The 27734-nt window shown below is 31.1% G+C and overlaps 4 protein-coding genes across 10 annotated transcripts; 3 read left to right on the plus strand and 1 right to left on the minus strand.

Annotated features, from left to right (window-relative positions):
* The first annotated feature begins 84 nt into the window (after positions 1-84).
* Positions 85-18096, plus strand: LOC124498284 (oxidation resistance protein 1). 6 transcript variants are annotated; one of them, XM_075729741.1, is made up of 10 exons: positions 85-1641; positions 12616-13041; positions 13112-13219; positions 13293-15276; positions 15338-15469; positions 15531-15943; positions 16000-16122; positions 16178-16330; positions 16387-16556; positions 16623-18096. In XM_075729741.1, the coding sequence occupies exons 2-10, from the start codon at positions 12772-12774 to the stop codon at positions 16756-16758; spliced, it is 3489 nt and encodes a 1162-aa protein (XP_075585856.1). In that variant the 5' UTR covers positions 85-1641; positions 12616-12771; the 3' UTR covers positions 16759-18096. The 6 variants fall into 6 exon arrangements, with proteins under 6 accessions (XP_075585856.1, XP_046917974.2, XP_075585860.1 ...); XM_047062018.2 differs by having other exon boundaries at positions 15338-15463; XM_075729745.1 differs by having other exon boundaries at positions 1252-1451; positions 15338-15463.
* Positions 18097-18236: 140 nt separating this feature from the next.
* LOC124498285 (NDP-glycosyltransferase YjiC) lies at positions 18237-19933 on the plus strand. The gene is made up of 2 exons (XM_047062020.2): positions 18237-18972; positions 19023-19933. The coding sequence occupies exons 1-2, from the start codon at positions 18423-18425 to the stop codon at positions 19835-19837; spliced, it is 1365 nt and encodes a 454-aa protein (XP_046917976.1). The 5' UTR covers positions 18237-18422; the 3' UTR covers positions 19838-19933.
* Positions 19934-20009: 76 nt separating this feature from the next.
* LOC124498286 (uncharacterized) lies at positions 20010-23156 on the plus strand. 2 transcript variants are annotated; one of them, XM_075729747.1, is made up of 3 exons: positions 20010-20084; positions 20635-22081; positions 22158-23156. In XM_075729747.1, exons 2-3 carry the CDS (start codon positions 20849-20851, stop codon positions 23148-23150), a joined length of 2226 nt encoding a protein of 741 aa, XP_075585862.1. In that variant the 5' UTR covers positions 20010-20084; positions 20635-20848; the 3' UTR covers positions 23151-23156. The 2 variants fall into 2 exon arrangements, with proteins under 2 accessions (XP_075585862.1, XP_075585861.1); XM_075729746.1 differs by having other exon boundaries at positions 20061-20495.
* Positions 23157-23965: 809 nt separating this feature from the next.
* Positions 23966-27015, minus strand: LOC124498253 (uncharacterized). Its single transcript, XM_047061988.2, has one exon. It carries the CDS (start codon positions 27013-27015, stop codon positions 24952-24954), a length of 2064 nt encoding a protein of 687 aa, XP_046917944.2. The 3' UTR covers positions 23966-24951.
* Positions 27016-27734: the final 719 nt, after the last annotated feature.

Raw genomic sequence — 27734 nt, forward strand, 5'->3', positions numbered from 1 at the left:
TCTTAAAGCTGATGATGTATTTGTACGTCGTAATTCTGCATCGCTTTTAAGAAAAACGATTGATAGTCTTGAAGAAGTGGATGAAAATACATTTGCTGAAGTATTGAAAGAACTTCGTAAACGAAGTGTTGATAAAGACAAATATGTTCGTTCATTAATTATGTTGTGTTTACGAAAACTTCAATATATTAATAAGGATGATGATGAAGCCATACAAATATTGAAATTCAATCCATTGAACGAAGATTCGAAGTGCATGATTATGCCGATTGCTCAAAGTATCTTGGTCTCAACATCGAGGTTAACGAAGATGCAATCTATATCGATCAAACAAAATATATAGATAGCATTCTTGAGAATTTTGAAATGACGAAATGCAATCCTACCATTGTGCCAATGGATGATATGGAGGACTTCACAAATTGTCCCATCGACGACAAGTATCCGATCAAAGAAATTCTCGGATCGTTAAATTATATTGCGTGCAGATCCAGACCGGATATTGCTTTGTGTGTATCGTATCTTGGTCGTTTTGCCGATAAACCATCTGACAAACTGTGGACAGCTTGTAAACGTGTTCTACGGTATTTAAAAGGAACCAAACACCAACAATTGAAATTATTGCCTGTCAACGAATGGATTATAAATGTGTACACCGATGCCAGTTTTCGTTCCGACAGCAGCTCTAATGCAACCAGTGGATCCGTCACACTCGTGGACAAATCGCTTATCAACTGGTCATCGAAAAAACAATCGAGGTTGCCGCATTCAACATGCGAGGCTGAATTAACAGCTGCACTGGAAGGATGGAAGAACGCCGAACCAATTAGACAACTGCTTCAGGAGTTTGGCATCAATTCATCAGTTAAACTTCATGTGGACAATAGTGCGGCAGTATCAATCATGGACAACAATGCATTCAAAAAGTCGAGATACTTTGCTTACGATCAAAAGCTGTTAGTCTCCAAAATGAATGCTGATAATCTAGTCTCTATAGCAAGAGTGCCATCATCTGATCAATTGGCCGATGCTTTAACCAAACCTTTAAAACATATCAAACTTAATGTATTTACATCACGTATGCTTAGCCAGAAGGGTGTGTTGCATGAAAATGTCTAAGCATACGTCCTTTATGGACGAGTCATATTCTCTTGTATATAAACACAGTCACATGCCTAAATAAAATCATTGTGAATCGTAACAAAATATACATTCTCTATGAATGGATCTTGGAATGAGAACATGTTTGCATCACAACAACAACAACAACAAATTGTTATCCTTTAAATCTCTCTTTGTTCATTTAGAATTGAGTGAATATTCTGGAAATTTCTAATTTGAAACTTTAATGATTTTACAAATTCATTGTCCAAAAAATATTGGTCATAAACAATGCACTTTGGTTTATGTCATCTAAATTGTTTTGCAAAAAAAATTCGATTGTATTGTGTGTATGTCATTTTTGCTTTTTCTTTTTTTTTTGACGATTTCAATCATCATTTTACACTATTAAAACATTGTTTTATCGTTTTTGCGTCATACAATCTCTGATTGTTTGTTTGATTTGATATAAAAATAACATCCTCATTTATTATTAATTGATGATTTGCAATCGAATCGATCACCACAACGAAATATCAGGTAGGTTTCTGATATTTAATTATTAATTTTTACCAATTGATAATGTTAGAATAATTGAGCTGAATAATAATATTATATATATCGAAACAATTTGTTTGTTTGTCCATCTGGATATATTTTAGTAAATTTATAATCAATAAATATACTGTGTGAACAACACCTGAAAGTTTTCATTTATGGTTACAACCATCAAGTAAAACTTTTTGAGAATAAATAATAATAAAAATAATGCCTATTGGGTATACCACCGTGATGGATGATAAGCATGTCGATAAGTTCTGTTCTGTCGATGGTAATGAATCAAAAATAAAAAAATAAAAATAAAATGCATAGAAAAATAACCAGACAGTGTGGGCGATAATGAATAAGAAACTGAGAAACCGACATTTATATTTATATATAGGAGTGAGTGAATCCATAAATCATTTGATCACTACCATCATCATCTATGCTATATTTGTGTATTTGACTCGAATCGACTCAAGTCTATAATGTTTTTTGATTTGATGGCGTGTTCTGTTCTATTGTTTTGTTTTGTTGTTGTTGTTGTTGTTCGCCCAAGGAATTTATTCCATAAAATATACCGGGCGTGTATATGGTTTGAAATGTGTGAAAAATGTTTTTATCATCATCAAATATATAATTGTCTTAGAATATAGAAATTTTTTTTCCTATAAATTTTCGCGTTTTTTGTTGTTGTTGTTACTACACATATAGTTCGTTCCGGATCGATGACGCGAATCGGAAATTGATTTCAGTATTTTTTTTTTTTTTATTCATTGCACTCTGTTTTTAGTTGTTTTTATGTTTTTTCATTCTATCGATGTATCAATGATGATGATGGGAGGTGTTTTATTTGATTGCTACATTTATTATCATCAATGGATTGTTTCGTTTGGTTTGTTATCCATTCTGTAATTTTTTTTTTTTTTTGCTCATCAAAATCCGGATCGTTATATCACACATATATACACTCACTACACAGTTTCAATTTGAATGGCCTTGTTTTTTTTCTGCTGACCATGGCAGAAAAAAATTGATGATGGTCATTCAACATTATTGTTGTGTGTGTGTGTGGATATGATGATCTTATATATCGATTTTGTTTTTTGTTGTTGTTGTTGTTCCATATACATGTGTTTATTAGATTGATTTGTTGTATACACACAATGTTTTCAACAAACAAAACAAAACACAAGTAGTAAAAGTATCAATTTATATTGTGAATTGAATGATAATTCTTATATAATGATGTTCATTAATAATGAATAAATCTGCCAATGTTTATTGTTTACGTGTTTTTGTTTTTGTTTTTGTTTTTTTTTTCGTTGTTGTTTCAAAACAACAACAACAACAATGATAAAAATAATGTAATGATCGTGATCAGAATTTCATCTTAAAAAAATGAAAATGTATTTGACAATATATAATATTATGATGATGATGAATGATGAAAATTTTTCACTTTGTCGTTCTAATTTCAAAATTGTATATTGATCAGTATACAACAATAATCTTGATGATGATGATCCCAAATTCTTTAGGGTATTTATTGTTGTAATATTGACTATTGCTATTTGGTTGGATAAATCGGTTTTTTGTTTCTTTGTTTCATCGTTCCATATATATCAATCGATATACATGATGACCTTGGATTTTTTTTGTTTTTGTTTTTTTTTGCATTTATTAAAATCCATGCATTGATTGAAAATTGAATTGAAAAAAGAATGAAATGATTCACAGAAGATGGAGCTCTATCCAATTTAACAATTCCAATGTCAATGTTTTGACACATATACAAAGAGAGAGAAAAAGAAAAAGTTGGTTGATGTATGTGTGTATATTGTGTGTTTTTGATGTTATAATGGAAAAAATTTGCCAACATGGAACATACTTTTTTTTATATATTCAGATTTTATTACCATTTTTTTTTATTCTTTTTATCGGCATAGTAAGAGAGAGAAAAAAAAGAATGAATAAATCCAGCGGTCGTGTTGTCAAAATCAAATTGATATTTGCTATTTGTTTGTTGTTTGTGATTGGTTAATGGTTGAATTGGGATAGAAGAAAAAAAAAATAATTTAAATTTCAAAATAGTTGACTGTCACGAATTTTGAATATGAATTTGCATCCATGTTAAAAAAAAAATGAAAACAATTTGCATAACAATACATGAAAGAGAGTCTATCCATTCCATTTCACTCTATATATATTTGTGTATTCAAATGCAGCCACATAATTTCGAACGAAATTCTATAAAAAATGGTTCACTGTTTGTTGTTCGATTCCATATATATATTATATATTAACATTTTATTTCTGATTCTACATGATGGCTATATCCAAAAGATTTGATTTGATTTGACAGGTGTCATCATTGTTGTATCCATTTTTTTTTTGTAGCCAGAAAAGGATTGTTTCTCACCTGGTTCAATAATAAATTACAACATTGCGAATAGAGATGTTTTTTTTTATTCTGAAAAATTTAATAATTTGATTCAATACAGATGTTGGTTTTGATGGTCCATTTTTTGGGGTTTTCTCTTTCAAATTGTTTTATTCTGTGTTTGACTTGCTGCTGCTTATAACATTTGTTTTGTTTTTCTTGTGCCTAAGTGTGGATAAGATATGTGTGTGTGTGTGCATACATGCAACCAAATATTCCATCTATATGCATTTGATGATGATGATGATGATGATAAAGGCCCATAAAAATAATGACGATGGCCCAGATTTTTTTTTTCTGTTTCTCCAATCAATTTTTTTTTTGTTTGGAAACGTTTGGTCCATTTCCCCGAGAATCTCCTATTTCGTTTTTTTGTTTTGTTTTGTCACGATAAATATGGAGAGAGTGATGGAGTGATACATGAAAAATGAAAAAGAAATTGTCAATACATAAATGTGCTGGTAACATGATTAGTGCACTTTGGAAAACAATATTCCATCATCATCATCATCATCATGAGATTCGTTACAATATCAACAATCTCTATATTTGGGTTCCAGAGTTTTAGTTTAGCTGCCTTTTGTTGTTGTTGTTGTTGTTTGATAACCACAGTTTTTTTCAAATATATTTTGTTGATGAGAATTAACAAACAAACAAACAAACAAAAAAAGCAAGAGTTATCTGTCTGATTTATTTATAAATATATTGTATTTTAAGAATTCTAGAAAAGTGTTTCAATACAATCAAAAAAAAAAAAAATCATGTGTTTGTTTTTCATTTCTATATATATTCTCTTCCATCACTATTAATGTCATTGTATAACAAAATTGACGTCCTTATTATATTGTTATATCCAAGTGAGAAAATGGAATGAAATGAAATGTAATTATAAATTGCAATCACATCTTGATCATCAACTTGATGTTTAAAGCTTTTATTCTATTTTAACCTTTTTTTCAATGACGTGACTTGATCACCAGAATTTAGATTTTAATTCTATGAAAAAAAAAATTTTTTTGTCCATTTTTTGTTGTTGTTGTTGTTGTTGTTTATAATAATTTGTTGTAGAAACTTTTTATGATGCCCATTGTCCTGTTTTTTTCTGTGTGTGTGTGTGTGTGTGTGTAAATCTGTTTGAGAAAAGATTAGTTACACATACTTGAATTGAATAGAGGCGTCGAACCAGAAACCATTTTTTTTTGTTTCTTCATTCGGCTACCGAACTTTTAATGATAATAATGATGAGCATGCAAACTGAATTTTTTTGGAGTTTGAAACTTTTTTTTTACTTTTTTTCGTTTTGTTTACTAAACAACAACAACAAATTGATATATGGAAGCACAGATTTTCATTTTTTATTTTTTTTATATTCAGAATAATGTTGAAAAAGTTTCTAAAAACAACAACAACAACTTTGTCATTGTCCTTGTTGTTTCGTTGGTTATCCGGTTTTCTTGGTGTTTTTTTTTTATTTTTTGGGTGTTTTCAAAAATAACTGATTTGCATAACGGCCCATAATAATGATGACACCTCTCTCTCTGTGTGTGTGTGTGTGTGTGTGTGTATGGTGGATATTCATAGTGTCTGATAGTATTGAATTACATAACATGCAATGTTCATCATTTGATATTTGATGTTCATAATCATCATCATCATACATTTTATGATTGAATAATTACCATTAGAATTGTAATAATTGAATTAATTAATTTTGTCATTCTCATCATCATTAATTAAAATGTGTTTTTTTTTCATTCTTTTTAATTATAAAAAAAAATCTGACAATTTTTAAATGAAATTTTTTATTTTTTTTTTTGCATAGTTATCGATTTTCACTTTATTTTCCTATAGGAACAAAAAAAAAGTTTTCAATTCATCATGATGATGATGTTCATATATTCAGCAATTGAAAAACTTTTGTTCATTTTCCAATTTTTTTTCCAGATGAAAATTTAGCATTTCTTTTTTCTGACACACACACACACACATGACAATGAGCAATGTTTTTAAATTGAAAACTTGTCTTACAATCGGTTTTTTTTTTGGTTGTTAATTAGTTAATCTAATTTAATTTTGGTTCTTCTTCTTGTTCTCGATGCAATGAATGAATGAATGAAAACAAGCTTGTGACCCGTCCCCAGTGAAAAATAAAATGCAAAAAAATGGAAAAGAATTGAACCGGAAAAATATCTTTTGTTCTTTTCTGCTCATCATCATCATATGATGATGATTTTGATGGTTTCAATGAGAATAATAAAACTTTTTTTATTCTGATGCTTCATTTCAACAACAACAACATTGAATAGGCGTGTCCATTGAATAAGTGGTAGTTTTCTCAATCTAAATGTATGATGATGATGTTGCTGATAGTCGTCCGATCAATCGATCAAAAGTGGTAAATACTTTTCTATGTTCACTTACAATGTGAATGAATTGATGATTGAATTGTAATAGTATAGTCGCGTATATATTCGATGATGTTTGATTCGGTTACACACATCAATTTAAAAAAAGTACAAAAAAAATGATGATGAGATTTAACGAATCGTTTTCAATTCATCCTTTCATGAATTCATGGAACTAAAGTAGTAAGCAAAATAACACAATTGGGAATCGACATAAACAACAACAACAACAACAACCACAAGAGACAAGTCAAACTAAAAAACTTTGGGCCCGTGGTTAAGGACTTTTTTTTTCTTTCTTTACTGCGTGGGTGGATGGATAGATATATATATATATTATTGTTTTATATTTGGCCTATTTTCCAAAATGTAATTGCTTTTTGTGTTAGGTTTTCCTAAGCTTCTGCCTCCTCCTATTCAATGTTTGATCCATGCAAAAACATTATGTGGAACATTGAAAGTTTACGATGCATGGATGAATTTTGGTTTTTTTTCATTTGCTTCAATTGCTGATGATCGTTTTTTTTGTTTTCTCGTTCTGTTTGTTATGTTTGAAAGCATTGCCGATTTGTTTTTTTTTTTTTTTTTTGCTTGAATGTTTTAACAATTTTGTTTTCTTGTTGACTCTTTGATTGTTTTGAATTTGCACAACTAAACACGATCAATATTGCCATTTGAATGAAATCAGTTTTGTTTTTTTTTCTGGCCATTTAAGTGATAATGTGCTGTCCTGGCTTTTGTCATCATATATATGTAATGTGGCATTGACTAACAAGGCAAAAGTGTTTAAAGATTTCATTAAATTCCATTTGTTTTCAATTTACAAACATTCATTCATCATGTTCACAATTCTCAATTTGTTTGCTCCTGTCGGTTGGTTGGTTAGTTGGTTGGTTGTTTTTGTCATTGGTTTTACTATGCCAGTAAGCTAATGATTCGTTTCCGTATTTGGGTTGGCCAATTTTTCTTTTCATGGAATTTGGTCCGGATTTTTGTCATCTTTCTTTCTGTTTATTTTTTTCATTTTTCATTTCATTTTATTTTATTATTATTATTATTATTCAAATATTTAGATTTGAATCAAAAATCATTTTTTTTCATCCGGCTGCTGCTGCTGCTTTTTTCTGCTATATGAGTAATGTCAAAATCATCGTCATTGCAAGTCATTTTCATTGCAAATTTTGGTGATCAACTTTGACTTTGAAAATTGTCATGATTTGATTGACCTGTGGTACTGTGTTTGTGTCTATCTATAGATTTAAGACTGGAAATGAAAAACTTTGCAATTCAATATTATTATATATCTGATGATGATTACTGTCAAAGTAAACAAATAAAAGAATTGTCATTGTTTGATTTTTGCCTCAATTTTCGTTTTACTTTTTTGTATTTTGAATATGGAAACCGATGATGATTCTGTTGTATTAGAGTATATACCGATATTCATAGAATCAATGTGTGTGTGTGTGTTGACTTTGCTAAACTTGGTGACGCATACGCGCCAACACCATTTGTATGATAGAATCGTCAAATGTATGTCATATATACACAGTGCTAAAAATAACTGTTCAATGGTGTATTATTGGTGGTGTAGAAAGAAAGATGTTTTATTTTTTTTTTCTTCCACACAACATGCATTTGTCATTATTATCACTCTCTTTCTTCATTTTTTTTTGTTCAATTCTATATTTGAACCTGAAATTTTCATCATAAATTGAAAAATATGAAAAAGGTACATTTGCCAAATAATAATCATAATTTTAATAATAATAATAATATAAAACGAAATAAAAACCGATCCTAGTACCTGAATGAAAAGAGTGATGATCCTGAAAAGTGTCAAGTGTGTGTGTATTGAATGAAAACTATACAGGCATTTATACTATAAATGTTCTTGAATGATGTTGACAATTTGACAAGTGTTTCTAATAGTATAAAGTGTAGCAGTAGTACTTGTGTACAGTGTAAAAGAAAAATCATACCCTAGGCTAGCAAAAAATAAAAAAATATGCAATCTATCCATGGCTTATATCGGATTTTTTTCTTGTTTTGTTTTGTTTGTTCTTGAATTATGAATTACCCTTTTTCTAAGATGATGGAATAAATGTGTATATAATATAAAAAGTATTTAATAATATTCACATTAAACGTTACTTTTTTAATAATAGAATCAAACAATAATTATCCAATGAAATATAAATATAAATGCTGAGTATGTGTGTTGTGTTGGATGGATGGTACACATCTGAAGAATCCAAGTGAATAGAATGGCCATGGCCACATTCTATAAATAGATATATATATCTTCAATAGTATTATTTCCAATCTTTATTGATACTGTATTTAAACTGAAAATTGATGAGAAAATCGATGAACGAATGAATGAATGGAATAAATGTTTTCAATATCGATTTTTTTTCTCCTTTTCTTTTCTTACTTTTTTTTATTTGTTTGATTGATGACCTTAATTCACATGAATCGGTTATTGATGATAAGTGTTGACTATGAGAAAAAAAAATAAATGATGACAAATTTAGATCCAATTTTTTCAAGTGGCTGATTAAAGGTATGATTTAGATTCTGTAATGTTGTTGTTGTTGTTTTTGTTGTTTTTGTTTTTGTTGTTTGTGCATTCATCCGATTCATTTGTATTTGAATGGTTTGTGTTGTTGTTGTTGTTGTTTTTTTTCTCGTTATCACATAAAGTCAACAAAAATTATTTGGCCAATTTTTCTTTACACCAAATTTGAGGTTTTTTTTTACCCGTAATAGTATGTACACATTGTATAACAACATTTAATGTAATGGCCATTGTTCACATTCAATTAGATTAGACAGCAGCCATATTATTCATGATTATAGAAACTGATGAATGAACGAATGAATGAATGAAAGTAGTGAGAAAGAAAACCTCAAAATGGCCCGATCTCAATTTTTCACCATTATTTTTTTTTCTGTCCGGCTGTAAACTGTCATTTTTTTCCTTTTCATTCTCATTGTTGTGGAAATTGTGTGTTTGTTTGTTTGTTTTTTTTGTCATGTGAACATTGCCTATTTCTCTCAATTACTATTGTTACTATTATTCTGGCAATCACTAATTGATCATTTTTTTTGACAGATATGATAACATCTATCGATTGATGTTACATGTTTCAATTTGAATTCCTAATCGAGTTGAAAAATCCATGTTAGACAATTTTGTTTGTTATTTTCATATTATAATATATTCTTTCTATTTCTATCAGTGTTTTATATTTTGTATGTAAAGACTGAGACAATCATTTATTGAATATCTTTCACTTTATTGATAAACAATGCAACCATTGTGAATAGAAGAATGTGTGTATAGTCGATCAATTTTTTTTTTTGTTTTTGTTTTGTTTTGGATGCTATTGAAGATGTGTGTGTGTGTGTGTCTATATAGAATTATATAAAATTACAATCTTTTTCATTGCAATCTACACATCTACTACCTGTATTTGATCCAAGATGTTTGTGCACACCACTGTGTTTGTGTGTGTGTTCAATATATAGTCAAAGAATAGTTTACTGGACCATTATATATATATATGTTCAACCTTGCAAATTTCACATTGGTTCAATTTTTTTTTGTCGTCTTATCGAATGAATGAACAATAATAACAATATATATAGATATATAACTGAACACTCTTTGATACACACACACACACACACACACAAACACATGGAAGGCTAGATAAATGTTTATGTTATATAAAAATATTTTGCAGCTCAATGTGTAACAATCATCATAATGATAATAATATATATGATATGATGAATAGAAATCTAAAATCTAAACAGTTTAATTGTGTATAGATTGGTTAGAAAAATAAAATAATAATGATGAAATTCTTTATTTTCATTTTGGTTTTGAAAAAAAAAATTGAATCAATATTTTGTCTTGTAATAGAGATTTTTTTTTTGGATTAGATCATTCGATCTTTGGGGGTCAGTAACTGTACGTTTTATCCGATTTTTATTTTTATTTTTTTTTTTTGGAAAAGGATCCTCAATTCGACATTGACATTGTCTCTAGAATCGACCTATTGAGTATTTTTATTCAATCTCTGCGCTGCTTATGCTTATTCCTTATATAACATGTTTATGTTTCATGTTCAATGTTTGTTCTTGTTGTTGTTGTTGTCGTTTTCTATATATAGATATGAAATGGTAACATTCTTTGAGAAATTGATCCAATGAATTCATTGGAACAAAATGTAGTGGAGAGTAGCAGCAAACCAAATAGTGTTTTTATTTTATTTTTTTTTTTGGTAACATTTAAAATGTAACGCCTTGCTGAATTCATTGTAGAATGTGATAATATCATATACTCTCTCTCTCGATTGATCATGAGCGTCGGCTTGAATAATATTGTGTGATTCAAATATTGGATTCAACCTTACACCACAACGAAACATTATTATATTCTTGTTTCACATATAGAGATGACAAACGTGCAGAACACAACAGAAACTTTTTTGTTGTTGTGATGATGATGAGTTAAATTCTTGAATTTTTTTTCGGGTTCAAAACGATCAAAAACTACAGAAAAATAAAATTTTTTTTTGTTGTGAACGACCAAGACCTAGAGGTTATTGTTTTTTTTCCATTGTTAATCGGTTCGTATTATTCATTCGATTCTTGTTTCTATTCTGTTTTTATTGTGAATTATTTTATCAATTTGTCTTGTGAGAAAATAATTTTTTATAAGCCATTAAGTGGGTGTTGCTGTGATTATATTGTCATGATGGACATTCTCATTTCCTGTTTGAATGTGGAATCCATGTGATTGTGTGACGCCTACAAAATATATTTATTTTCAACTTTTTCTGTTATTCTGTGTTTGTGTGGAACGTGTCGTGTCATTGAATCTGACAATCAATTTTAATCATTTCTGGCTGAAAAATTTCTCATCCGTAATAGAAAGACAGAGAAAGAGAGAGAAGCGAAAATTGATTCATCGGCGGATTTGTTGTTGTGTTTATAATAAATGCCCGGATGGTAATGGTGGTTTTGTTTTCTCGGTTTTTTTTTTGCTTTTTTTTATCGATTTATATTAGACAACAATAAAATTTTTACGCCCTAAAGCACTGAATGTTGCATTGTCCGTTTTTTTTGTCATTGTGTTTTTTTTTTGGAAATGATTTGGACCATAAATAAAATGAAACGAATAATGCCATCATCAATATATATATATCTCATCTATTTTATTCGATCCAGATCATCGTTTTTTTTTTGGTGTTGATCGATTCATATTCGAGCTAATTGTTGGTTAAGTTTTATTATTTGGTTAAATTTTTTTTTTTTGAATTTCATCATTTAGTTTTTTTTTTGCTGCCTGACTGTTGGCTTCACTGTCAAAATTTAAATTTTGGCTGCTATTGTGATTTTTTGTTGTTGTATTCTGATCAATGAACGTTAGTGTTTGATTGAAAATATTGATGACTAACTGAATTTTTATTTTGATAATTGTATGGATCGATATGATGATGATGATGAGAACTTTGTTGGTCATTCATTGCTTACTCTGTGTGTGTGTGTTATATTGTAGAAAACTCTATGATTCTGTTTGTTTGTGGTGATGAGATATATAATCAATCATTGTCGTTTTCATATTTAGTTTGGTTCCTATATTCATTAATTCATTCATTGAGAAATGATGATTGTCATTAATTTCTATATTCCATTCTCTCTTTGCGTTTCTGTTGCAACTAATGTGAGCAATAACACAACAATATCTATATCAGTGATTATTCTGTCCATAGCAATATCTATTCATTGATTCAAGACAGTTTTTTTTTGGTGATTCTTTTGGATTTTGAAGCAAAAAGAATTTTTTTTTTTGGTTTTATTTTGTTTTGTTTTTGTCTTCACCATCTGAGTTCTGCTCTGTTTGGTTTCGCTTTTTTGTTGTTGTTGTTGTTGTTGTTATTTTTTTCAATGTTTTTAATCATTTATTATCATTACTATTGTTGTTGTTGCTGCTGCTGCTGTTATTAGTTTGTTTGTGATGATCAAACACACACAGAGTCATTAATAATATCATTATACTAAACTAGATTGTTTTTCTTTTTTTTTCTCTTTCATCGTTTCATTCAGATCATCATTCATTAGCCAATCTGAATCCAGCTATCTATCCATCCATCTATGTTTGTTTGTTTTGTTTTTGAATAATGAAATAAGAATTGGTTTTGATAGTAGTGAATTGAAAAGATTGTGTGTGTCAACAACAAATATTTTGGCCAATACAGTTGAATGATAATTATATATGAAGACCAAATGAGCAATGACAACAAACAGTGTGATTCTGTTATATCAACAACAACAACAACAACCACCACCAATAATAATAATAAACAATCATCATCAACATCATCGACGACGACGGCGAAGACGAATCAACAGAACGAATGTATTGAAACCATCATTGAAGAGAATAGCAGCAATAATAGTCAACAACAAAATAAGCAGAAAATGCCACTATCTCGTTCATTGACACAACCACAAGGCACGATTGAATATGTGGTGAGTTTGTACATTTGTTTTTATTAACACATTTCAACATTAATTCAATCAATCAATCGATCACTATTAGGTTGCAGCCAATGATACAATTACATCGGTAGCCGCACGTTTTCAAACAACACCATCAGAGTTGGCCCGTATCAATCGCCGTTCAGGACACTTTATTTTTCCTGGACAGGTATGTCTCATTCATTATATCTGAAAATCATTGATATTAATCTAATCACTATCGTGTGTGTATGTGTGTGTAGGTATTATATGTTCCAAAATCTAATCATGTATCAAGCTTATCAGCTGATATTGTCACCGATGGTAGTAGTTTATTGGTACGACAAAGCTCGGAAATTGGTGTTCCACCAAACACACCGAATGATCCGAAATCACAATCGCCATCCCGACAACAATTGAGTAACAAAACAGCATTAAGTGATAATCAACAGCACCAACATTCAATTGCTTCTGCATTACCTGGCCATGCTGAAAGGTGTACGCTATCATCATCATCATCATCACAGCAAAACGATAATACTGGTTCAACGGATTGTGTTTTTACTGGCGACAACAATGAATCAAATAAACCGAATAATTCATCAATAATCATACATTACCCTTTGATGCATACAAGTTCTGAACCAGTTGTCATTACTGGTAATCAATCAACCAATCAGCCAGTGTTTGGTGTTTCACAACAATTAGAATCAATGTTATTATCGTCCAAATCACAGCAACAACCAACTGCAACGGCGACAATCGATCCGGCTGATCGTGAATGTTTGGAACGTTTCCTGAAAATAAATGTCCGCTATATAACCGATGGACAAGGTGTTGTAGGTGGTGTGTTGCTCGTCACTCCTAATGCATTAATGTTTGATTCCAACGTTTCCGATCCATTAGTCGTGGAACATGGCTCAGAAGTGTATAATGTGACCGTACCGATTGAGTTGGTATTGAAAACTGCACTGTATTCGGATATTGCTCATATGCGTGTCAAACATGCACCTGAAGCAGTGCCATCCGTGCCGAAACCATCGGTGTATTATGCCAGCGATGAAGATAACAGTGGTATTGTTGAAGAAAATCTCAAAAATGTTTATGCTAAAAATGCTAAAACTGGTTTCGATACCATCGGTAAGGTGAGTGAAGAGAAATCGGATTCAGAACAACAACAACAACAATCAAAAGATGAAGAAGAATTCAAAGATACCGTCGAACATTTACAAAAAAGTAATGGTGAAATTGTTGACAATGATCCCGATCGACAACCGCAACAACCACCATCAACATGCTCGTCTGTCGACGCGAATGAACAATCAGCAAAACAATCATCATTATCAACTGATGTGCAGATTGGTGATGAAGATGTGAGCAGTATGAATCGAGTTTCAATTGAGATTGAAAATAGTGTCGATTTCCATGATGATGACCAACAATCGACTGAGACGACGACCAATCTGAATACGTCGATCGATGTAAATTCCAGCCTTGATTTGATGATGACATCTATGGATGATGCAGATCTTGTTGTTGGTGTCGGTAGTGGATCACAATCATCTAGTGGAACCGAAAATCAGTCAAAATTGGCCAGAAAACCATTGGCCACACAAATGGCTAAAATGACATTAGCAGAGCGACATTCAGCACCACTGCAGCCATCAAATAATAATCATCAGAATTCTGTCGACACAATCGAACACAAAGCATTACAGACGGCTATATCGGCTGAAGAGACATGTTCCGATCCAGTGGTATTGAGACATCCAAATCGGCTGTCAGCTGCAGGTGAGAATCGTCGTGGCCAAATGCTAAAACGATTATCAAATCCTGTGGATGCTATTGGAAATTTTACCAAATCCGGTATTAGCTCAGGGATCAATGCAACTAAATCCGGTTTCAATGCGACCAAAACGGGAATCAGTAAAGGAATCAATGCCACTCAATCCGGTATCAGTACCGGTTTGAATGCAACCAAATCTGGCCTGACAACGACAATGAATGTGACAAAAACAGGATTCAACAAGGTGTTGTCTACACCGAAAAATTTAATGGATTTCTCCAGCGGTCTAGTGCGTGATGCAAAAGGAGCATTGGCAACGACTGGTTCGAAAAGTGATATTAATCTTCATGAACATCTTATGGAAACTAATGCTAGTGATCAGCCATCGGATACATCGATCAAACCAGTTGGCTATTGCAATATGGTCACTACAAAGATTGATGCGTTTGAAAATTTCGACAGTAAGTCTTTGCATTTCTGTGTATTGTGTTATGTACAGTTGATGATGACATTTGTTTTTAGAATTGATACCAAGGCCGGCAAGGGTAAATAAGGATGCCCCATTATATCTGTGTATTCGTATGGGAAAATATAAAAAGAATAATGCAAAACGTAGTATGCAACGATTTTCACCCACTTCATCATTCGGTAAGAGTTTTGATTGAATTATCGAAATTTTCTCTATGATTAATTGTGATTGATTTATTGATAATAGGTAAAAATAGATATGAACGTGAATATTGGTTCAGTGTACCGAAAGATAAAGCAAGCAATTTATATCATTTTTTCAAGAAATGGGCTCCAGAAATCTATGGTGATGTGGATGATATCAGTGGTTGTGAACATCGTGGCCTTGAGCCCATCAACACCGATGATGAATATGATATTGACGATGATGATGATGGCCAACAAATGCCCGATACTGCTTCAGCATTGAGTAATTCACGACGACGATCCTATCAGCGGATATCATCGAATTCGACTGAATTAATTGGCGATAGTAAATCATCATTGGATGATCCATCCAAATCATTGGATATGGCATCCACAAATCGACAACGTTTCTGGCGTCGAAGTCCATTACATTTTCTTAAACTTGTCGAAGATCATTTCTCTACTGAATGGAATGTGAGTATTTTTCTATTTGAATTCATTATTGATTAACTGTTTGCTACTTGTTAAAGGTTTCGAATTCATCAGAAGAACATAGTTTTGCCGAACGTTATCATCTTGAATTGTCCAATGAACCAATATTGCCCGAATTGATTGGCACGACAGAAATGTTAGATGTTGACATAATACAAAATGTAAGTTTCGTTTGTTCTGAACGTCTTTTTGATTGTGTATTTTTTTGTTATTTAGCTGATGAAACACTTACCGGCCCGTGCTGAAGGTTATGCATGGACATTGATCTATTCCACGTCGCAACATGGTTTCAGTTTGAATACATTATATCGTGATATGAAACACTTTGATTCACCCGTTTTGTTGATCATTGAGGATACCAACGGTGCCGTAAGTTTGTTTGTTTGCTGTTGTTATCTGGTATATTGATTTTGATCTTTGTTCAGAAATTCGGTGCATTATTGTCACATTCATTGAAGATAAGCGATCATTTTTATGGCACAGGCGAAACTTTTCTTTTCACATTCTATCCAACATTCGAATGTTTTCCATGGACTGGTGAGAATATATTCTTCATCAAAGGAAATATTGATAGTATTTCGATTGGTGCCGGAGAGTATGTTGATTTAGTGCATGCATGCGTGTTTTATTTGAATTTAACATTTTTCATTTTTTTTCCAAGGGGAAATTTTGGTCTATGGCTTGATGGTGATCTCTATCATGGCAGTTCACATCCATGTAAAACATTTGGCAATCGAACATTGTCTTCAGAAGAAGATTTTGTCGTCAAATCGATTGAATGTTGGGGTTTCGTTTAGACACTCATTTCATCATTGTTGTTATTACGATTACTTTTTTGACTTGACAATTGGAAAGAATGGATGATGACATTTGACATTCTTTACATTGTTATTCGTTGTTGTTAGTAAATGAGCCATATTGAGCAATATTTTTATACATCTCAAATCAGAAAAAAATTAATAAAGAAACGAATTGGCTAATCGATATATCATTTTGCTAATGTGATCATCAAGAATTATTGCCGCCAACACAAGAGAAAGAAATTATTTTTCTATGAACATGAGTTATTGATTCGTTATCGATAAATTTGGCTAATTTGGAAATAATGGTGATTGAAAATTCAAACAAAAAAAAACACACACACCTATAAATATGAACCTTGGAAATTTGTCCGCATAAAATAATCATTCGTAACAATTACTACTACAATTTAATAGTGAAATGAAGAGAAAGAATTTTACATTTTGACAGATTGATTTTTTGTTGTTGTTGCTGTTATTATTATTATTATCATCATGATCATCGCATCATTCATCATCATAAATAGAAACAATCACAATCATTCTTGTGTCCATCTCACCCATATTTGTATCATTGCCATTATTATCGTTGATCGTAAGAAGAAGAGATTGATTATTTTTCTACAAAAAAAAACAGGCCACAATCGAACATAGCCAATGATTTTGAAATGACAACCGTCTTTCTTCTTCATATATTGTTGTTCTTGTTTATTATTGTTATTCATTGTCTATTTTTTTTCTCCTCTTGAATCAATCATCATTATGATATCAACTTCCCAACACATCCACCCACACACACAAACAATCGAAATTCGTAAAGAGAATAATAATAATAATAATAATTAGCAGAATTCGTATCGGAAAATCTGTCAACTTGATGATATTCGTTATTCGTTGATCCTTTTTTTTTGTTCACCATTACGATTCTTATTATTTTTATAATTTGATATAATTCCATTTACATTCTATATTCTATTCTATTCGATCGAATAAGATATCTGTAATTTTGTTCACATTCTAGTTGTGTTGTTGTTCCACAAGAAATTATCTAAATAATAACGTGTAGTCGTATATGGCATCATACATTACACACACACACACACAGTTTCCTCATACGCAAACATATCTTTCGTATTGTGGACACAATCATCCAACAATCAATCAATCAATTTATCACTCATGTTGCAATCATTATTCTATCTCATTTCTCTTTTTTTTTCTCTCTCTCTCTTTATGTAACATTCACTCATTCATATATATGATATTGTGTTTGGAGAAAAAAGAAAAATTGAAACATTTATAAATAAAAAACCATTCCGATTCCATTCGATTTAACGATTATGTGTTTGATGATTTCATTTTGAAATTTCTCAAATGACAATGTTGCCGCTATCTATTTTTATTAATCAATTGATTATTGATTTGATTATTTTAATCATTTTTCATAATGCACTTCAAATGACAAGATAAAATTTTAAAATAAGGATTAACATTCAGATCGGAAAATCATAAAAGCATAATTTTATCAAATTATATGAGATAAGATTACAATTTATGATGTGTTTTGATTAATTAAACCTATACGATTGACATTGCTATTAAACAAATAAATTCAAGCAAACATTTTCTATACAGCCTGATTTTCTGAATCATGAACGAAAATGAGTGGCAAAAAATCGTTGAAAATATTCATCTATAGTGCTGATGGAGTTGGCCATATTAACGCCTGTGTTGGCCTTGGTCAAGCTATGGTCAATCGTGGTCATGAAGTGTATTTTTTATGTTCATTAATGTTTGCTGGTACGTTGAAAAAATATGGTTTCCACGAAATTATTCTGACCACAAAACAGCATGAAGATTTGAATATCAATGACGAGGACAAAAAAATTCATCCGATTACATCGGTAAAAATGATGTTGGATAAATTCCGAGAGACTGGTCTATTGTCCGATAGTCGACCAATCGAGAAATTGGAATGCTTTGATTCGACTCGTGAAGATTCGATGGGATTTCATATGTATGGAGCGACTGTCGAAATCCATCAACAGATTGTCGATGCTATTCAACGTGAACAACCGGATTTAATAATTATCGACAATTTTATTGTCGATCCATTCATTTCATTCGGCAAAATTCCCTGGGCATTCTCCTGGAGTGGTAATCCAGCATTTATGTTTGTCGATCATCCTGATATTCCACCATCATGTTCAGGTATGAGCGAATTTCAATGAATTTTTTCTATTCATTAATTTCCATTCTAGGCCTTCCATCAAATGATCGTAGCGGTTGGGATGAATTTCGTGAAAAATTCAACAAAACATTCAAGAAAGATGTTCGTTTCTTTCAGAACAAATTGAACAAACATTTTGGTTACCCGGAAGTGGATGAGAATCAATTTCTACCCCTTTCACCGCATCTAAACTTTTACGGCTATCCAAAAGAATTGGATTATAGTGACATTGTTCCGTTGCCTGATAATTTTATTCGATTAGATGCATATTGCCGTGAAACACCCGAACCATTTGAATTGCCTGAACAATTCAAATCAAAACTTGACCCAAAGGATAAATTGATCTATTTATCGTTGGGTTCAATGGGATCAATTGATGTCGATCTAATGAAACGAATCGTGCAAGCATTATCGAAAACACCGTACAAATATATTGTATCGAAAGGAACGTTGCATGAAGAATACGATTTAGCCGATAACATGTGGGGTGAAGCATTTTTACCACAAATCCGTATACTTCCTTTGGTCGATATGGTCATCACACATGGTGGTAATAATACGGTTACCGAAACGTTTTCAGTTGGAAAACCAATACTCGTCATGCCATTATTTGCCGATCAATTTGACAATGCACAACGTATTCGTGAGAAAGGTTTTGGTGATCGTATCGAAGCCTATCGATTCAAAGATGATGAACTGATTCAAATGATTGATACGATCATCAATGACGAGCGGATACGCGAACGGTGTCGAAAAGCAGCCGAACGTATTCGTATAGATGATTCAAAAGTGAAAGCATGCGAAAAGATTGAACAATTTTTGAATAATTATTCAAAGAACCAGTGAATGGTTCTATCAATAAGTTTATTTGGTTGATTATGATTCATAATAATTTATGATTTATGAAATAAAAAGAGTTGCATTGATTTTATTATCAATAAATTTTTTAGTTATGTTTTTTTTTTACTTTCAATGTATGAATCAGTCGAATTTTAAATGCATTGCCGTCATCATCATCGAATCTCCTCCTCCTATCGTCCAACTTTTACTGTATACAATTCTCACCCTCGAAATGTGGTGGATTTTTTGTTCGGTAAATATATAACAACAATTTTTGTTTTAAATGTAGTTTTCTGTGTGTTGACTGCTATCTTTATTCGGTTTTTGAAAACGATATAGTAAAAGTTTTTTATTGATAGCGAAAGTTTCTGTGCATGATTGTTTTTTTTTCATTAGTTGTCATCATCATCAACCGGGTGCCAGTTTTTCTTTCAGTGCAGTCTACCATAATATTGGATCCAAAAATTCTGGTCCTAGATATATTTACATGTACTTGACAGAATTTCCAGATTCATCATGTGAAAATCTTGTTTCAAAACCATACGGATCCTAAGTTTTTTTTTAAACAAAAGAAGATGAACGGGTGCACAAAATAAAAAAAAAACAAATCCAGACAAAAAATGAATGATAAATATCAACTCGACTTAACCTTCGATTTTTTTATGTTGTTGTTGTTTGTTGTTGTTGATAAAACACACCTGTTTTTATTTAATGATTACACCAATTATAAATGACTATGAAATGATGTTGATTTCTTATTTTTTTTTTTTTTGTTTTTTTGTTTTCACCATTTTGATTGACAGTTGTTATTATTTATCGCCAACGTGAATAAATAACATTCAACGATTACAATCCGGACAGCAGAGAACATATCAATCGAAAATTTTGATTCGAATAATTACTCCAAAACAAATGAAACAAAACGATTAATATTTTCCATTGCCTTTGTCTTTCATGATTGTTTTTGATATGAATTTTTCGATCTGAAAAAAATTCCGAATTTCCATAATAATAATAATGAAACCATCTGCAAACAAGTTTTTCAATTCATTATTTTCATTTCAACGTACGAATAATCTTTACTCATCTCATCATAATCATAATATTGGACCATTATTATCATCAACGACCGGATCAATACCATCATCTACATCATCATCATCATCATCATATCACCATTATAATCATCATCATCATATGTCAATGTTTTCGATTGGCAAACTTCGATTATCATTATATTTTTTTTGTATATTTGTCATAACAACATCATTATATTGCCTTGTTTCATATCGTTCACCATATTATTATGATCATCATCTTCATCTTCATCATCAAACACCATTCATTGTCATAAATAATAATCTTGATAATGACAATAATAATGATAATCATGATGTTCATCATAATCGAATTAATCTCCAGGATCAGGTATCCAATTCATTATTATTATTATCATCATCTAAACAGGCCATTATGGATAATGTAATACATATGGTAAATCAATATTATTTGGATTATTTTCATCTAATGATACTTAATAATGATGATGATGATATGATCGACATGTCAAAAAAACAAATGCAAAAATCAGTGCCTAATACTAATAATAATAATAATAATGAACGATCAATTGAATTATATAAATTGGCCTATATGATTGATAATCTAACACAGATGGAAAATAATAATGATTACAATTTAAAATTATTACAAAATTCAATCGATAATAATAACAACAATAATAAATATCTTCAAGAACGTGATAATAATGATTATGCTGACTCTGTATCCGATTATGATAACGATGATGACAACGATTCGAATAGTATTGAATATCAATTACGGCAATTAGGTTTCAATCTTAAGCATATCGTTTATCTATATGCTCGTAATCATCCAGAAAATATAACAATGTCATCGATGTTAACATCAATCAATCCTGATTCATCATCATCATCATCATCCTCAGCGACAGGGATGAAATCAAATCGTTATCATCACCAACGTCATGCTCAAATAAAATCAAAACCACAAAATCTTTCCGGATTATTATCTGATGAATTTCTTGGATCCATCATATTTATAACGGCAATTGATTCGAATCAATTTCAATTGGCCAAAAGTTTCATAAATTCTTTTGAACATTTTCGTCATATCGGCGAAAATGGTAGCCGAGTACAGCAACAAAATTCTTCTAATTTTGAGCTAATGATTTATGATCTTGGTTTATATCCCGATCAATTGAGTCAGGTAAGTGCAAAAATTTTCCATAATTAATCATCATCATAAAATTTAATTTTTTTTATCGCCTTCTCACTAAATATAGATTGAACGGCTATGTCAACGGGAAAAAAGAAATAGAAAACGAATATTGTGTACAATTCGTACATTCCAATATGATATCTATCCATCACATGTATCCGATTTGCGAATGGCTGCATATCGTTCGATTATAATACAAGAAATGTTACGTGATATCAAATTAACACGACAATATCGTCAAAAACATTCGATTCAAAACAATAAAAATTATATCCGAAATAAGAACGAAAAGATATCCAAACGAAATTTCAATAAAACATCGACGACGACCATAATTTGGATGGATCCACAATATCATTTTATTGATTCCAAACATTCGATCATTGGACAATTACAATCTAAAATTCTCCATCAATCAGCTATACTGTCATGGCCAATCGAGCAACCAACATCAGCATTGACACATCCACGAATGTTTGAATATTTTCATACGACCAAGGAGAATTTTTATTTTCATCGTATGATTCGTCCTGATCATTTGATGATCACCATAAATGACAAAACATGGAAACCATTCGAATGGGGTATCATGTTACCTTGGGTTCGTTGTGCCTTGACCAGTGATTGTATCGCACCATTGGGTAGCCAATGGCGATCTACATGTCGATTGGATAAGAAACCACATTATCGTTATAGTGGTTGCCATCATTATGATATGTCCGCATTGAATGTCGTTCTAGGTATTGCATTCAATTTTTCATCCACACCATATTCAGCACGTTTATCACAGCGTTTTTTTTGGCCATTTAATAGGCCAATGCCAATTGAAAAGCAAAATAGTCAAGATGATAATGAAGATGATGATATTATGTTTGAATATCAATTTGAAGATGGTGAAGATCAACAAACAAACAATGTTCCTGGGAGATATGATCTAGTTATGAATGATGATGATATACCGGAAGAATTTTTTGATCAATCGCACTCACAGAAGAAAAAATCTTCGGGATTTCTTTTCTCATCATCATCCTCATCAACATCTTCTGGGTCTTCATAAAAATTTAAAATGGAAAAAAAAACAAAATCCATTACTAGTCGTAGAAATCTTGTTTTACATGAAAAATTCTCTTAAAACTCAATGTGATATTCAAAAAATGATTTCCGGTTTGTCATCAAAAAAAAACTTCGCGATAAATACCTCATTTTTATTGCTAAAAATTTGCAGGTCATCCTTGGGTTTTTTTTGTCAAATGTTTCTGAACATAAAATTGAGATTGAACTTACCCGCCACCAGAATTTGTTGATTACTGATCGGAAAAGGATCGTTTTGAAAACCTGTGAACTGTGGATGTTATTCTTCCTATATTGGTGGTGGTTATTCGTCGCACTTTATTCTACATGTTTGTTCTTATAATTCCAAGTCATAATATATGATGAATATTCCAAATTCTTAGTGTTTCATTATCAAGCTAGTCGAAAATTATCGCGAAAAAAAACAAGACACTTGTTCTACGTCTACTTATTTGATATCCAGATGATCTTTATTTATTTTTAAAAAATTCATATCATGACAAATATTGTTACTATTATAATTCACAAGTTCCATACACAAAAAAAAATTTCCAAATCACAATTTCCAAGTAAAAAAAAACATTCGTAAGAAAAAAATAAAACAATTCGAATGGAATACATCATTTTTATCCAAGAAAAAAAGCCTTAATTTCGTATGTGTGTGATGTCTATGTCTGAATCCATTTTTTTTCTTCACTATCATCATCTTATTGGTCCAACACAACATCGATCACCTATCGAATCATCTCACACAATTGATCTTAATTGATAATATAAATATAAAACAAAATGTGAAAAAAATTTTTTACATGACACATACAAATGTTTTATTGTTTCAAGTTTTCAAAAAAAAATTCTTCGAAATTAATGAATAAATTGAATGAATCAATAATCAATAATCAATAATAATAATAATAATAATAAATCACAACAAATTACAGAAAAAAAATATGATTCCAAATTGATGAATAAATGTGAAAATAGTGATTCAGTGAATAATATAATTATAATATGAATATAATTGATAATGATGATGATGATGATGATGATGACAATTAATAATTTATATGGTATTTTTTTTAATATCCACATGAAATCCGTTTCCGTTTCATTAAAATTTATAAAATGTTTATCTGTCAATGTGTTTATAGGTATGAATTGTTGTTGTTGTTGCAGAATCGTCAAGTCAAATCAATTCGCTATTTTTGTTGTTGTTATATGGTGATGGATTTTTGTTTGTTTGTTAGAAAAAATAAATTTCAAAAAAAAAATTCATTATTTTTCTATTCACCATCATAAATCAATGAATGAAAATAAAATCATAATAATCAAACACATAATTGTGGGCTGTGAGTGTAAAAAATAGAAAAAAAAAATGAATGAATGAATGTGAGATGCAATAACAATGATAATTTTTTTGATGAATGATGAGACCGATTAGATTTGATGGCATCGATTATACAAAAATGTCATGAATGAATTTTTCATGTTTTTATTCCCGCTTACGGAAAATTTCTGGCACTCATTTTCAATTTTTTTTTCTCATTTTTTCTTGGTTTAGTAATGATATTAGGATTTTTGTTTTTAGATCCGTATAATGATTGAACTATGATGAAATTTTTGATAACGTTTGAATTAAAAAATGGATTTCATCCATGAAAAAAAATTGCTGATGGTTTTAGGAAGAACCAAAGAAAAAAAAGCAAAAAATGATGCTGGATAGATCCAAGGGTTGCCAGATTTCCTTTGCTTATATCTACATCATGATCTTCATATTATAATTTTTTTCAATGATCGCCACTACTATCACCAGTACCAGTTGTACATTCCGTGCCACGATGTCCCATATTACCACAATTATAACATGATGCCGATGATGTTATTGATGATTTATCATCAACTATTAATTGTGCATGATGGAGACACATTGTTGGACCTGTTGGAACAACACCGGTACCGGTTGTAGCATTTGGATCGACAACAATCAATGACGTTGGGGGTGATGGTCCAGCAGCAATCAATGGACCACCAGCTAGATTGGCTGTCGTATACATTGAATCCAATTTGATGAATTGTCCAATCTGAGTTGTTGTTGCCGTTTGTGGCATAACCTGTACAACGGCTGGTTGTGGTGGTAATTTATTACTTGACACCGATGATGCAGGCGATATTGAAGACGGTGATGGGGATGATGATTGTTGTTGTGATTGTGTTGATGATTGTGGTGCCGGTTGTGGTGAGCTCATCTTTAGCATTGCAATATTCTGTATAACAGCATTCGTTGCATTTGTTGGTATTGGTGGTGGCCCCGTTGCTGTATAGGTAATATTGGCACCCAATGGACTCGGCATGAATGGAATATATTGTTGAGCAGCTGCTGCTACAGGTGCAACTTGTGGACCTAAATGCGTTACAGCACTTGCTGATGTTGGACCACCACCAGCATTATGATGATGATGATGATGTTGATGAGATTTGTGACCACCGGAAGTGCCTGATTGATGATAATTATGATGATATTGATGTGCAATATGAGCAGATGAAGCATTCGCTTGTGTAGATGACTGCTGCTGAGCATTAGTATTAGTGCCACCACTCCCACTACCACCAGAACCGATCGATGGATTCGTTGGTGTCGTTGCCGGTGGATGATAATTTGATTGTTGTTGACCAGATGGAATTACAGTAGCCGATGTTGCAACAATCGGTACTGGTATCGTTACATTTGAACCAGTTACAGTAACACCCATTGGTTGTGCCGGAACTGGTACCGCTTGTTGATTAGCAACGGCCGCTACAGCGGCTTGACAAGCCAAAAATTGTTGTGCACGTATATAGTGTATGAAATTATAATAAAGCTGTTCAATATCTTTCTTTTGACTTGCCAATAGATCACGTTGTTCATAAGTAAACGCAGGATGATACATTGCCATTGTTAATAATAATAATATCTCAGAGAATAATTCATCAATATTCTGGTTTTTAGGTAGATAGATTTGATCAACTGCCTGGCAAATGATTTCATGTGCCAATTGTTTTCTTATAGCATTGAATACAATTGTTGAACAATGACTATTACTTGGTTGCATCAGACACAATGATATTATCAATTTAGATCGTGATGGAAAGCTGGCAATGTTTGATGATATATTTTGATTCGTTGTCGTTAGTGTTGTTGTTTGTGATTGATCACCACTTTTGACAATTGTATTGTTTGAATTTGTCAATTGGCCATTATCATTATTTTTATTATCATTATTATTATTATTATTATTAGTTGTCGGTGTCGTCGTATTCGAATCACGGTTATTCGATTGTGATGATGTTGATGTTATTGATATGGCCGACGACGATGATGATGTTGCTGTTATATTACCATTTTGCATTTCAGTGCTATTTGTTAAAACAGACGGTATCGTACTATTAATAATACCATCATCATAATATGATTGGTTATCGGTGGTAGTAGCGGTTGTTGTTGAAACTTTTTCCAATAAAAGATCACATTTACAGACCATATCTAATTCTTGATAAGTGTTTGCCTTGATTTCTGCATCTCTGAATGAATTATAATCACGTTTGACCATATCTTGTATGACATTATCGAAAAAACGTATTTCCAGTGGTATACACATTGAAATTAATCCACAAACCAATTCAATACGTTTAGCTCCAGATAGGCTTTTAAAATATGCAAATATCTCCTCTTGCTGTAGTGGTTTCATTATTATTATAGGTGATGTTGTTAACGGTAGTTGAGGCTTATAACAATTTTGGTCGTCTTCGTTGCCTATATGATTACTTTTGTTGGTAATGATATTATTATAATCGAAAAATTGATAATCTTTCATTCAAACTGATAAAAAATAAAATACAAATGATGAGAAAAAACGAACAAAATTGATGACAACTAGCAGCAAGAAATCATCCAAAAATGATTGACCAGAATGACCTATTGTATTGAAAATAAAGGGAAAAAAGATTCAAATTGAATGATTAGATTTTCAACTAAATACTACAAATTTACCTTGATTAATCGATGGGGAAAAAATTTCTGCATGTGAAAGTGAATAATGGTTCTAAACATTCACTTTCAATTGATTCAATTGAAATATTAAACATTCCAAAAATCGAATCGATTAGATTATCGTTTAATGAAATCGTTAATCTGAAGCGATCATATACAATATGTTTGTGTTTTTGTTTCAATCCACTGAAGAATCACATTACATCATATTAAGAATATGGACATGAAAATTTCGAGAATAATGATCAGCAGCAACAACAACAACAATTGTTGAATTAACAACAAATGTATTCATTTGAATAAATCATCAGATTAATTGATTGATTTATATTCGTTGATTATTATCAAGATCCAAAAATACTGAATTCAAGAATAATAATTCAGACAAACACTCTAAACACACACAGCAGTGAATTAAGAGAGAAAAAAAAATCAACAAAACAAAAACACACAGTGAGGATATTGCTGTTGGAATATATTGTGGGAGATAGTTGGATGGATGGATGGATGAATGAATGGATAAAGAGGCAGTTAAGAGAGAAA

The sequence above is a fragment of the Dermatophagoides farinae genome, chromosome 3 (assembly GCF_024713945.1).
Source record: "Dermatophagoides farinae isolate YC_2012a chromosome 3, ASM2471394v1, whole genome shotgun sequence".
NCBI lineage: Eukaryota > Metazoa > Arthropoda > Arachnida > Sarcoptiformes > Pyroglyphidae > Dermatophagoides > Dermatophagoides farinae.

Excerpts from the sequence above, each read along its gene's own strand:
- LOC124498284 (XM_075729741.1), top strand. The coding sequence starts at position 12,772 with ATGATAATTATATATGAAGACCAAATGAGCAATGACAACAAACAGTGT. Across the intron at positions 13,042-13,111 it reads AAGGCACGATTGAATATGTG|GTTGCAGCCAATGATACAAT; the intron begins GTGAGTTTGTAC and ends GATCACTATTAG. Across the intron at positions 16,331-16,386 it reads TTGAGGATACCAACGGTGCC|AAATTCGGTGCATTATTGTC; the intron begins GTAAGTTTGTTT and ends ATCTTTGTTCAG.
- LOC124498285 (XM_047062020.2), top strand. The coding sequence starts at position 18,423 with ATGAGTGGCAAAAAATCGTTGAAAATATTCATCTATAGTGCTGATGGA. Across the intron at positions 18,973-19,022 it reads TATTCCACCATCATGTTCAG|GCCTTCCATCAAATGATCGT; the intron begins GTATGAGCGAAT and ends TTTCCATTCTAG.
- LOC124498286 (XM_075729747.1), top strand. The coding sequence starts at position 20,849 with ATGAAACCATCTGCAAACAAGTTTTTCAATTCATTATTTTCATTTCAA. Across the intron at positions 22,082-22,157 it reads ATCCCGATCAATTGAGTCAG|ATTGAACGGCTATGTCAACG; the intron begins GTAAGTGCAAAA and ends CACTAAATATAG.
- LOC124498253 (XM_047061988.2), bottom strand. The coding sequence starts at position 27,015 with ATGAAAGATTATCAATTTTTCGATTATAATAATATCATTACCAACAAA.